The sequence below is a fragment of the Halichoeres trimaculatus genome, unplaced genomic scaffold (genome assembly GCF_033239565.1).
Source record: "Halichoeres trimaculatus isolate MK-OKI-2021-1 unplaced genomic scaffold, fHalTri1.1 fHalTri1_scaffold_13, whole genome shotgun sequence".
NCBI classification, from domain to species: Eukaryota; Metazoa; Chordata; class Actinopteri; order Labriformes; family Labridae; genus Halichoeres; species Halichoeres trimaculatus.
In genome coordinates this window covers 10,103,568-10,116,148 of record NW_027437191.1, presented here as the reverse complement: position 1 = coordinate 10,116,148, position 12,581 = coordinate 10,103,568, and the positions used below count along the sequence as shown (strand labels likewise).

At 42.7% G+C, this 12,581-nt stretch overlaps 1 protein-coding gene across 1 annotated transcript in view; it reads right to left on the bottom strand.

The window, feature by feature from the left end:
- The window catches only part of lama4 (laminin, alpha 4), a 46,435-nt gene that overhangs the window by 1,543 nt on the left and 32,311 nt on the right, over window positions 1-12,581 (bottom strand). The window contains exons 22-38 of the mRNA XM_074685212.1: window positions 12,360-12,505; window positions 11,944-12,106; window positions 11,725-11,858; window positions 11,453-11,624; window positions 11,204-11,335; window positions 10,969-11,111; window positions 9,224-9,353; window positions 8,750-8,887; window positions 8,434-8,567; window positions 6,059-6,223; window positions 5,787-5,940; window positions 5,004-5,197; window positions 4,705-4,894; window positions 4,449-4,604; window positions 1,377-1,536; window positions 749-876; window positions 579-672 (exon numbers count right to left, since the gene is read on the bottom strand). Coding sequence (XP_074541313.1) covers window positions 579-672; window positions 749-876; window positions 1,377-1,536; window positions 4,449-4,604; window positions 4,705-4,894; window positions 5,004-5,197; window positions 5,787-5,940; window positions 6,059-6,223; window positions 8,434-8,567; window positions 8,750-8,887; window positions 9,224-9,353; window positions 10,969-11,111; window positions 11,204-11,335; window positions 11,453-11,624; window positions 11,725-11,858; window positions 11,944-12,106; window positions 12,360-12,505 — 2,533 coding nt within the window. The remainder of the gene's footprint in view (window positions 1-578; window positions 673-748; window positions 877-1,376; window positions 1,537-4,448; window positions 4,605-4,704; window positions 4,895-5,003; window positions 5,198-5,786; window positions 5,941-6,058; window positions 6,224-8,433; window positions 8,568-8,749; window positions 8,888-9,223; window positions 9,354-10,968; window positions 11,112-11,203; window positions 11,336-11,452; window positions 11,625-11,724; window positions 11,859-11,943; window positions 12,107-12,359; window positions 12,506-12,581) is intronic.

Genomic DNA, 12,581 nt, shown 5'->3' with positions numbered 1-12,581 from the left:
CGTAATACCTGGTTGATAATGTAACAGAAGTGCTGAGCCTGAAATGTAACAAGTTGTTACAATTTGGGCAAAAAGTTATTACGTTTTGAGCTCAGCATCTTGTTACATTTTGTATCGGTTATTTACATTTGCAGTTTTATTACATTTTTATTCAATTACAAACCAAGCTCTTACAAGGCTCCTGCAGTGCTTTGAGCACAAGATTATCAAAGTAACATTTTGAAAGCCCACCTGACTATTTCTATAGCAGTTGTCATGGTTTTCTTGCAGAATACAGGAGACAGTGGTCTTCCAAATGGTGTATTTTATACTGTATGTGAAGGAGTTTGGAAATTAAAAAGGTAGCTCAAATCCAATTCAGCACATGTGACAGTAAAAAACAAGCAACCAACTCTCAGTAGAAGATCTGCCAAAAACCCAAATACATCAAAATGGGACCCAGGAATACAAGGACTGAAATCAGTAAATAGACAAGTCTAGTTATGATTCATACATTTTTTTTTAAATCTATTTATTTGTTTACGTTTTGGTTCTTTTTCATTTAAAGTGAACAACTAAAGTGTCAATTATTGTCTTACCTATGATTCTGTGCCATGTGCCGTCACACAGACCCTGTCTGGGTGACACCTTAGTGTAGAACTCATGAAGCCCATCGTTGACAACAGCCACCACCTAGAAACAATCACACTGATGTTACATCCATGTTATAAATAGAGGATCCATCTGTCATACTGTCTGAATGACTCACCTCTTTTTGATGGATGTACACAGTGAAGAATCCCTCCGCTGTGCTCACATGCATTAGCACCCCAGATGCCACACGGGGGCGCACTTCCATCACCAGCTCAAACATGAGCCCGAGGTTAAACGTTTCATCTGCAGGAGAGAAGCAGAGAGAGTTGAAGTGAGTTCTGCTCCAGGCTTCACCTTTTCACCACATTAATCAGACATGTTTTCTGTGCACGGTGTGAAATTGCTGGACTCGTTCAACAGCTGCAGCCCAGGTCCAAAGTTCTTTGGGGCCTTCACCCCCTCTGCCCCCCCCCCCCCCCCCCCTTAGCAGAGACACAGTTTCTCCACAGCTGCACTGAGGGTATCGTTTTCCCTCACCCCTCCAAACTCTCCCCTTGCACTCAGGGATGGTGAAAGACCAGAAGGGTTTGGGAGTTTTCCAAAAGGAAATCTAATGAGCCATGTAATTTAACAGATGTTCAGTTTGCAGAGGGCTGCAGCTCCTGCCAAATATACATTGTGTTGCATTTGAGGGGAAAATGACACAAAATCAACACTCTGACACAGAAACAAACAAACCCTTAAATCATGGAGGAAAAAAAAGTCAGGAATGCTTTTGTCTTTAATTAATGAAAGATATATACCGAGCACGACATAGCCTCCTTCCTCTGAGAAGAATGTTCCAGTCTCAGAGCGTCCTTCGTAGCATGGAGTGACCCCGAAAGTCTGCGCCTTGGAGGAGAGCCACTGCCCGTTCAGCTGCAGGTTCTTCAAACAGCCGGTGAAGCTGTGTGCAGTGTTTCTCTACAGACACACATATATGAGGTTGAAATAAAGTTTCCAGAATGCATAAGGCAGATATTTAACTCAGGTAAAAAATGTGAGACAAGTTGGATCATCAGTGACAAAACACTCTCACACAGCAATGTATTCTGGGTTAATATAAGAGTAATAACCACTTCACTGACTTTGGGAGGGAACACACATTGTCAAAGTGCCTTCACTAAATAAATGGATTCATAAATTCTCTCAGAACAAGACTATCCTTGTTTGACAACATTAAAAGCAGGTTTTGCACCGTAACACACCTGCTTCATTGTAAAGTATTATGTCTTTTAAACCAGAAACAGCTGTTAGACTGCTCTTCCTGAAGCCATCAGCCTCCCTTAACAATAACAATCATTTTACCTCACAGAGCCAGGAACACTGCTGCTCTGCCTCTGCTTCTTTTGGTGAGAGCGCTTGTGTCATTAATAGTGTTACAGGTGTTACCAAAACTGTTTCTGATTGTAGCTTCAAGGCAATAACACAAACTAACCACTTGGGGCAGCAGATGACTAACAACTTGAATACTGATGGGGAATTTTTTTTTTTTTGCTGTATTATCAGCTCTAACAAATATCTATGCAACTACAGGTTGTTTTTTAGGCTGCAAGTGGTTTTAATGCATCGCTTAAAACTCACTAACTTCTGGATTCATGAAACAAAATGCTGACTGTTTTTAAAGATGTCAGGTCAGTATGGTGTCGTGTTTCTTTTGTTGTAATTTCTTTGTCTTGTAATCTGCCTTTCATTTACTTCATTTATTTTTACTTTTACTTTGTGTTTTCTTGTTTAATTCCTGTATAATAAGTTGTTTTTATTAGTGATCCATGTCTAATGTTTTCTCCTCTTTTTTTTCAGTAGCCTCATTGGTGTCACCTGTGTCTACATTGTCTTTGTGGTCACGTCTACATGTAGGCATGTGAGAACCATACACTCACCGACCACTCACTAGAGACACACCTGTAGTGCTCAACTGCTCATTAACGCAGATTTCTGATTTGTCAATCACATGGCAGCAACTCAATGCATTTAGACATGTAGACATGGTCAAGACGATCTGCTGCAGTTCAAACTGAGCATCAGAATGGGGAAGAAAGGTGATTTAAGTGACTTTAAACATGGCATGGTTGTTGGTCTGAGTATTTCAGAAACTGCTGATCTACTGGGACTTTAACCCACAACCATCTCTAGGGTTTACAGAGAATGGTCCCAAAAAGGGAAAATATCCAGTGAGCAGCAGTTCTGTGGTCCAGAATGCCTTGTTGATGCCAGAGGTCAGAGGAGAATGGACAGACTGGTTGGAGCTGATAGAAAGGCAACAGTAACTCAAATAACCACTGGTTACAACCGAGGTCTGCAGAAGAGCATCTTTGAACGCACAACACGTCCAACCATGAGGCAGATGGGCTACAGCAGCAGAAGACCACACCGGGTGACCCTCCTGTCAGCTAAGAACAGGAAACTGAGGCTACAATTCACACAGCAACACCAAAACTGGACAATAGAAGATTGGAAAAACGTTGCCTGGTCTGATGAGTCTGGATTTCTGCTCCACATTCAGATGGTAGGGTCAGACTTTGGCGTCAACAACATGAAAGCATGGATCCATCCTGCCTTGTATCAACGGTTCAGGCTGCTGCTGGTGGTGTAATGGTGTGGGGGATATTTTCTTGGCTCACTTTGGGCCCCTTAGTACCAACTGAGCATGATTTAAAGTCCACAGCCTACCTGAGTATTGTTTCTGACCATGTCCATCCCTTTATGAGCACAGTGTACCCATCTTCTGATGGCTACTTCCAGCAGGATAACACTCCATGTCATAAAGCTGGAATCATCTCAGACTGGTTTCTTCAACATGACAATGAGTTCACTGTACTCAAATGTCCTCCACAGTCCCCAGATCTCAATCCAATAGAGCAGCTTTGGGATGTGGTGGAACGGGAGATTCTCATCATGGATGTTCAGCTGACAAATCTGCAGCAACTGTGTGATGTTATCATGTCAATATGGACCAAACTCTCTGAATAATGTTTCCAGGACCTTGTTGAATCTATGCCACCAAGGATTAAGGCAGTTCTGAAGGCAAAATGGGGTCCAACCCAGTACTAGCAAGGTGTACCTAATAAAGTGGCCGGTGAGTGTCTATTGTCATATGTTTAGGCCTGCCATCCACAGGAAACTGTTTACTAAATGATGGGGGTGATATTTGTTTTAGAAAATACCTGACTACCTGTTGACAAGGCCTCAGGTTCCTCTCTTTTCTTTTTTGGATCATTTTTTCGTAACCTTTCTTCTCAGTGTTCCATGTGATTGTTCTTTGAGCTCTCCATGTTTGTGTTTTCTGTTGGCCCTGTTTTAAAGATCTTGGATTATTTAATGAAGTTTTTTTTATTTTTTATTTCTGTCTGTTGATCTTCTGTTAATTTCTTCTTTCCACTACTTTGTTTGCTGCCCACAGTGGTACAAAAGCAAAAAGCCGCTTTTAGCCCCCATAAGGTACTCTGACCTCAGATTATAAAGAATGGAGCCTTGCATATTTCAGTAGACTAAATATGAATTTTAAATTGTCAGTTTAAGAGTCAGTTTTTAGGAGCAGCTTAGCAAATTTATAAGGTGATGGTGAAGTAATGTTGATTTTTATTTGATGCCATAAAAGAATAAATAACCAAAGACTGATGGTTCAGGACTCAGAGGGTCTCTTCAGTGGTCTCCAGCTGTCTGGGGGAGCAGCAGTCTGAGCTGCACAGAGCTGTGTGACCACATTTGTTGAGGATAACTCCAGAGCTCTCAGAGGTTCGTGTGAGGTGACTGTTCTTTTAGACCTTGATAGAATATTCATACTGTTTTTGTTTGAAATGTCAAACCTCTTCCACCTGAACTTCAACCTGTACCTGAATATTCTTGAGAGCTCTCTCTGGAGGAACTCCTCCGATGTAGATGGGACTGCTGACATGCCAGGAGACGTTGCCTCTCTGCGCTCTGTCTTCCAGCACTGTGAGCCCATCAATTATTAACCGCCCCATACTTCCATCACGGATAAAAATAACCTGCAGAGGGAGTAGAGAAGAGCCTGTCAGAGCAGAAAGTGTTGACACACAACTAAAACATTCATCCACACATGCCTGCACGCACATCGACAGAACTTACACTGTGCCAGGCACCGTCGTTGTACTTCTCCTCACTCCTCACTCTGACCCTCTGGTCTCCCACGTTAAAGGTGTACACAAGCTTCCCATGGGCCAGGAAGAAGGCCATGAAGTTGTCCTCGTGGACGTCAGATACATAAAAGATGAGGCCGAAGGATGAGTGCGTCCTCAGGGACAGGGAGAAGTGGGACCTGGGGGTGGAAGGTGCATTAAGCCATGCGTGCAGAGGACATGTGCAGAGAGAGCTTTAAAAATACCTGACCTTGAGGTTCCTTTAAAGAAGCTCTTCACTTGACGTACCTCTCAGAGAAGGAGTCAGGGAGGTCTGTGTAGTGCTGCCTGCTGTTGGCGATGCCGCCATAGTGGAAGGCTTGGCGTGTCGCTCTGGGACTTGAGGAGAGGTAGCAGGGCTTGATGTTGGGCTCTGATAGCTCCTGGTCATCACTCCTGAGCTCCATTAGGCCCAGAGGGGGGCTGGACTTATCCCTGACAGCCTGCAGAGAGGGTTTACGGTCATGAAGGCTGAAATCACTGCAGCTAAATGACAAAAGATGGATCCAAAACAACATATTTTTTCCCACACTGGCAATTTTTCCTAATTTCTACAACCAGGGTGGCTGCAGTGTGAGGAGGTGCCATGAGATAACCGCTAACATCAACATTATTATGTTTTGACCAGAGACAAAACAGAGAAAGAGTTGAAGGAGGGGCTCTGCTTTGACACTGCTTTGATACAAGAGGTTAGTATATCTGTTCAGACACATACACACACATAAACACACAGATAAAGACATAAAAAAGGTGGAGAATTACTAGATAGATGACAAATGTGTCACAGCTCATTTTAGACGTTTATTTTGCCCTGATTTGAATTTTTACTGTTTGACCCTTGACCCATCTGTTTACATGGAAGAGCCTGGGCATATGGCTTATACAGTAGATAGTCAGCAGGGGGAGCTCTTAATGTTTTCTCTCCGCTTCTGGAAAGCTGTGTTGTTATTTATCTTTTGATCCCTTTGATTTGAGCTTACACTAAGTAAGTTAGTTGAACACACTCTAACTTTCAGCCTGGCTCTGTCTCACCTTCTGTGCCTGGCTCTGTCTGGCTCTTGAGGTATGCTCCCTGCTTCGTGACAGCAGTGCAGCAGGGGGTCGCTGCACCGGACAGTCCTGCAGCAGGGCCTGGACGTTCTCTGGGTACCGCTGGAAGTCCTCGGGCTCAATGTCCCGGTCCTGTCTGCAGGGACAAAGACAGGATGGAGTCACTTAGAGAGAGCTGCAGGGTCACTCTCAACACACCATCTAACTCATCAAACGTGGCAGCTCTCCTGGTGTATCTGCTCCCTGCTGTTTACCTGTTGATGTAGGCGTAGCTGATGCAGCCTGTGAAGTTCTTGAAGCTGCTGCTGGGAGATCCTCCGTAGTAGAAAGTCTTTGTAGCAGCATCTGATGATGATCTGGTGGCTGATGAAGGACGTTTCTTCTCCTGCTTGTCTTTGTCGTCTACCAGCAGTGAGTATCTGAGAACAGGTTGATCACTCAGTCATTACTGTTTCTCTCGGTTGCTTTGGTTCATTTCTCGGATCATATTTGAAATTCTCTAAACTACTGTGTAATCTATGTGTCTATGTGTAATATTCTACACATAGACATTTTCAGCTGCTTTTGTCATGTTGATCAAAATGGATTATCATGGGTCTCTGTTGAATAGACTCCCACAACATTAAAACCGTGTTTCCACCAAGCAGTCTGGTTTGGTTCAGTACAGTTTGTCACGCTTAACTAGTACAGTTCAGCCTGATCCCGTTTCCACAGCAAAACTGTGCCCTCTCGTGGTAGGTGGCGTGTAAGAAGAATGCCAAATGCTGCAGGTGTCAATTAATAGCATGACGCCATAGCAGCTCGACACAGTGTACCCCACCAATGAATCCAACAAAAATGAAAAACACGACACAGTAAACAAAGAGCAATGGTTGAAGACATGCAGCATTTCATCCTCTCTGTGACTGGCATGTAGCTCTCTGATACAAAGTGCGATCAAGCTTTGTTTCAGAGAAGTCTGTGTGCCACCGGGAGAAATGCAGCCGCTGTCGGTGTAAGTGACAACTCTTTTGACCAATCAATGGTCTGCAGTGTTGTTGCTCCAGCTTTAGGGAGCGGATCTGTTCAGTCTGGCACCTATACAAAAGGGTCCCAAAAAGTGGGACGGCTCGTCTCGGTTATTTAGAGATCTGTCCCGGGGTAAGTCAGTGGAAACGCCACAAAATGCGCGCTGTGCTGAGACGAACCGAACCGGTCTGCTCGGAGGAAACGCAGCTTTAGTCACGAGTTCATCACATAAGTCTTTACATGCAAAAAGGTTGAACAAGTTATCATTATATGTCAAACATCTTTCTAAACAATCCTATTAGACTTTTTTCTAAATCTGTCTGGATTGGTAAATTACTCCCTGGTCAATCTTAACTTTCTCTGAAAAATGAAAATGTGTGAAGCATCAGATCAACCAATGATCAACCAGTTTTCTGAAATAGCTCAAAGGTTCATCTCATGAACCATCAACTGGCAAATATGATTGTGTACTTTCCTCTGTACAGACAGTGGAAGCAAATTTCCTGTAAAAGGACAATAAAGATCTGTCACACCTGTGGACCATGTTCTCAATCTTAAGCTTATGATAGCCGAGGTTGGTTGAAGGATGCAGCCAAAAGCTGGGAGATCAACTCTGTCTTCAATCGTTCAGACTTTTTGTGGACAGAGAAGATCTTTGTTGTGATGTGGAAGAAAATTTGTGGCCCAACATATATATATATATATATATATATATATATATATATATATATATATATATATATATATATATATATATATATATATATATATATATATATAGAGAGAGAGAGAGAGAGAGAGAGAGAGAGAGAGAGAGAGAGAGAGAGAGAGAGAGAGAGAGAGAGAGAGAAAAGAGAAAATATGAACTTTGTCCAGTCTCTTGTAATCAATCCCCCCCACACACTAAGGTGTAACTTAGAATTTACAATTACTGTCATCAAAACTTTTGCCATAGTTTACATCAGATCATCCTTCCAGAGTAAACTGTTATACTGACAACACGACTCAGCAATTTGACTGTCCTATCCATACACACTGACACAAGGACTCATCATTCTGATGCACTGACACAGAAATTTACTTTTGAAAGATGAACTAAGGATTTTGAGGAGGAGACTTGCTTTAGCAGGTAATCCATGGTGTTTGGCTATTTGTACAAACTGTTCTGAGAAATGCTCTTCCTTTTGTGCAAATGGCGAGGATGATTCGAGAAATGTACCAAAGCAACTACCTCACCATGCATGGTTTTGATTCCTTTTTATGGCACTGGTTTAGGTTTAAGTTCAGGCCAGTGATACAGGAACTATACTCCTGGCATTGGTTCAACTTACAGACACAACTCTTTGCTGAATGCATGTATGTATGTTTTTCTGCTGCCCTTTGAAACCACGACAAAATACCCAAAGAAAAGTGACTTAAAAGAAAAAGCGGGAGAGAAAATAAGGACACTCTCTTTTCTGAGCAAGAAAAGCTCACATTATGTGTGATTACACTACTTCAGGTTAAATCTAAGTGTATTATTTCTAATGTAGTTCAGAGGAAACAATGTGCCGAGATGTCAAAAGGAAAAGACTAAAAAATGCTAATAAGTTTTGGCTGAGCTCTGCAGCGTAACACTTACTTCTGATTGTTCACTGAAGCCATCAGGAAATGTGTCCGTCCGTCGTTGTACTGTTTCTTATGTGATTTGACCCGAGTTCCTCTGCAGTTCATCACCACAGCTCCGTTCTCCACAGAGAGGCTGAACTCATCAGACTGAAGCAGGAAGGGAACATTAGAGACGTGTGAGCAGTGCAAGTAACAAAAACATGCACGACTTGTGGCAAAGTTATAGTTCTGATTGACTGAGTTTTTTTTTTACCCAGAATCCTGAGTATGTTAAATTTGACATTATATGCTCACTGATATGAATTTTTTTTTTATAATTGAGTGTTTACCCCTTCACTGTGGTAGAAGAGGAGTCCGCTGGGCTGCAGCGTTCTGAAGTTGAGTCCTCCCTCGAAGCTGTTGAAGGGTGAAATCTTAGCCGTGGATCCCAGGTAACCCTCTCCAGTGAAATAGGCTTTACGGGACATCTGTCATGATAAAAACACGCCTTACCTTTAATACTTTCATCACTCCTACTCTGCGCTCAACTTACACTTCAGTGATCCCAAAATGGTGATATTGATTGACTCCAGTGAAAGCTGTTGATCTATATCAGTTATTTTCTCTCAGAGAGGAGCTGTGTGTGTGTGTGTGTGTGTGTGTGTGTGTGTGTGTGTGTGTGTGTGTGTGTGTGTGTGTGTGTGTGTGTGTGTGTGTTTGCAGATGTGTGTGTGAGTGTGTGTGGGCAGTTTGCTGTTCCTCCATAGTGTCATTCCTGCAGCTCATTATCGCTAACAGTGTGTGAAGCAGCAGGCAGCACTTACAAACGACTCCTCGGGGCAGCCGCTGCTGATGCCGATGGTGCCGGGCTCCTCCAGCAGGTTGAAGTCTTTCTTCTGGAACTGGAAACCTTTCACACAACCTTTCAGGCCGACTACAGCTGACAGCTCGGGCCTGTGGGGTACATATGGTCAGAATGCTGTGGTGAAACCCCATTAAAGATGTTTCTTAAAACAAAACAAACCCTACAAAGTTTGGCTTTTCGATGCTCAGACCACAAGTGACAGTTTGACCATGGGTGTGCAGATGCTTTAGCTTTTCAGATTCAATTTTGGCACTTTGGCCCAAACCATCTAGTATTTTGTTCAAGTATTAAAGGTCCCATATTATCCAAAAATCACTTTATTAAGTCTTTTAGTGAAACTTGTGGGTCTTTGGCTTTCATCCCAGTCCACAAAATGTGATATTTAATGACAAAACCTGTACTTAGTGTTGCTTGTGAATATAAAATCCTGACCTAAAACGAGTTGTTTGGATTTTGGGGATTTGCTGACATCAGCAATTCTCTTTTTTGACCAATCAGGAGCAAGTCTGACCTGATTGGTGCACCGGAGCAGATACCCCCGAACCCCCTTCCCGCCCACTCCCCTCCACGCTGCTGGAGAAAACTCTCTCCAGCAGCAGGGAGGGGAATACCGAATTTGAAGAACCCTTACTGCTCTGTTTTTGGCTGTAAACAGCAACATAGTTCCATGCTCAAGACTCCCATCTTAGAAGGAGACAAGACTAAGTGGCTAGAGTTCATTTATCAAGGAAATGTGCCAGCTACACTCAGTAAAACTGTGCATGTGTGTGCTAGTCACTTCATGGCTAACTGCTCTTCCAACTTTGGACGGTACAACAGAGGGCTAGAGAATAGACTGGTCCTGAATCCAGGTGCATTACCAACCATCCGCCAACAAACCTCAGACCCTGGAAATGTGAGTATTTTAAATGCTGTGTGCTGTGGAGCAGATGTAAGAGCTTTTCCCAGTGCCCCCCCTGTCTCTGTGTTAGCTTCAGGATGCTAACTTTAGCGGCAGTTAGCCTGTTGCTGTAGCCTGTAATGTTACAGTAAACAAGCTTCACTGTTTTCTAATCATTGTGCACTCAGAGCTTGTGGCGCCGCTCTCAGTGACCTGGCGGTTTCAGCGGTGGCTCATTTACATATGAAGGTCACGCCCACTAAATCAGAGCGTTCTGAACAGAGGGGCTATGAGAGCCTGGAAACAATGCTGCTGTGCTTGATTTATTGGCTTTTTGGACCAAAACGTGTTACTACCATTTCATGAAGATATCAATGATCCATATTAAACTGCAGAAAAGGAGCATGATATTGGACCTTTAAGACAGAAGTAAAAATATATTAGGCCAAGAGTGTGGAATATGAGGTGACGAAGCTGCACAAATCAGAGTTTGAACCTCCGAACTAAACCAAGCAGCAGCACTGGAAAAATGAAATCTTATCACGTGTTTTTCTTTTATTTTCAGTAGAGAACGTCTTTTTAATAGCAATATAAACCTCATTCACCTCACCAGTCCAGTACTTGTTCCAAGCAATTCAGACCTAATTTTTGTCTAAGTTTACTTGAAAGAAGACATTTTTCTTGACTGACCAGTTGAATGTGGCTCATATCAAGTATAAAAGTCAATTTTTACTTAAGATATGATAAAAACACTTGATAAGATTTCAGTTTGCTGCAGTGAGAGGAGAGTGACTTTGGTTTTGTTATTCCTTGGCTGAACTCACCTGGATTTAAGAATGCTGGATGGAGCTCCACCTATGTAAATATCTGCAAAAGGTAGAGTGGTTTTTGCATTCTCCATTGATTTAATGTGGCTCTTGTCCACAAGGAGGATCACCTTCTTCGACTGATGGTAGATCACTGAGACCTGAGGAACCAACCAGGAGACAGGACCATTAGAGAGATTAGTAACTTATTAACCAGTTCAACTAACCAGCTCACCGTGAAGGAGAAACGCACCTCATGGTATCGAGCATCATTTATTTTAAGTTTTGGTAATTTATCTTCAAAAAGCTGTGGTCCAGTACTGAAACCAAAGTCGTACATCAGTCGCAGGAAGCCATTCTTTAACTCCAAGAGGAAGAATTTGTCCTGAAAAAAGAAACATGAGATGTTCATTGATAGAAACTTATGGTTCAATGCATGATATGTCCAAAAAGGACATGATCAGATTTATATCAACAGGTTGCCTTTTTGTGACAGACTCACCTCATGGACCATGAGGAAGAGGACACCGTTGTTTGCCACAGTTCGCACGGCGATATCAAACCTTGTGACCACACCAAATTTCCCCCTCCTCTCGATGTCATTGATGAGTGCGAAGCCCGTTCCATCGAACAGGTAGCTGGTGATTCGGCTCTGAGAAAAGGCCAACTTGTACCTGAGGCCAGAGAGAGGGACTTTGTCAAATATTCAAGTTGTTTTAAAAGAGTTTTAATCTGGGGTTTGATCAGAAAATCTAACCCTCATAATGTGTTTACCTGGGGCACGGCACTGATGTGACCACGTCCATCTTGTTCGTCTCTTTGAAGTTGTACAGGCTGATCACGTCGTTGTTCAGAGAACTCAACTCGATGCAGCCAACGAAAGGAGCCAGACTCAAAGGAGGTGGAAGCTGATGAGTTTGAACAATGTCCCGTTACATTTAGAAAACTAATAATTTAATAAAGACATTTATAAAAAAAAAAACAAAGCTGTACCTTGATTTCTGGAGGGACTCCACCAACATAGAAGACGATATCCTTGGGGTCGATGTCAAACAGCGAATCGGTGCCTGGAGCTTCACCTTTCTGGATGAACTTCTGCTCGTCTGTGGAGCTCTGACTCGGGATGGTCAGGAACACCTTTCCATGTCGGCCAAGCCTTTAAAAAACAGCAAAGAGGATATTTCAGCACGAGAAATCAAACACTCTGGGTCAGAGAAACTGTAAAACTGAGCAAATGAGACAATCATCTCTGTAGCAGATCAAGCATTTCAGAAACTCAAATTTTAATATTTTGCTTTTGAATTTGTTTTTGTTTTTTTTTGCAGAAGCTCATCAGTGTAAACTTCATTTATATTTAAACTTAATAATAATATATGAAAAAATAAATGTAGTTTCTAAAGAGTCCTCACCTCTCCACTTTGACGTAGTTAAAGACAGCAGGCCATTGGCTGACAGGCTTTGACCCGAGTGGGATCTCCACATCTTCTCCACCAAGGTTATAGACGTACACCAGGTTGTCATTCTTGATGGCCAGGCCCATGTAGTCTTTCCTGCCCTGTGAGAGGAAAAAAAAGAGCTCATCGTTTATTTCATCACCGTGAGCTCATTTTTCTTTCTCATTCCTTCGATGA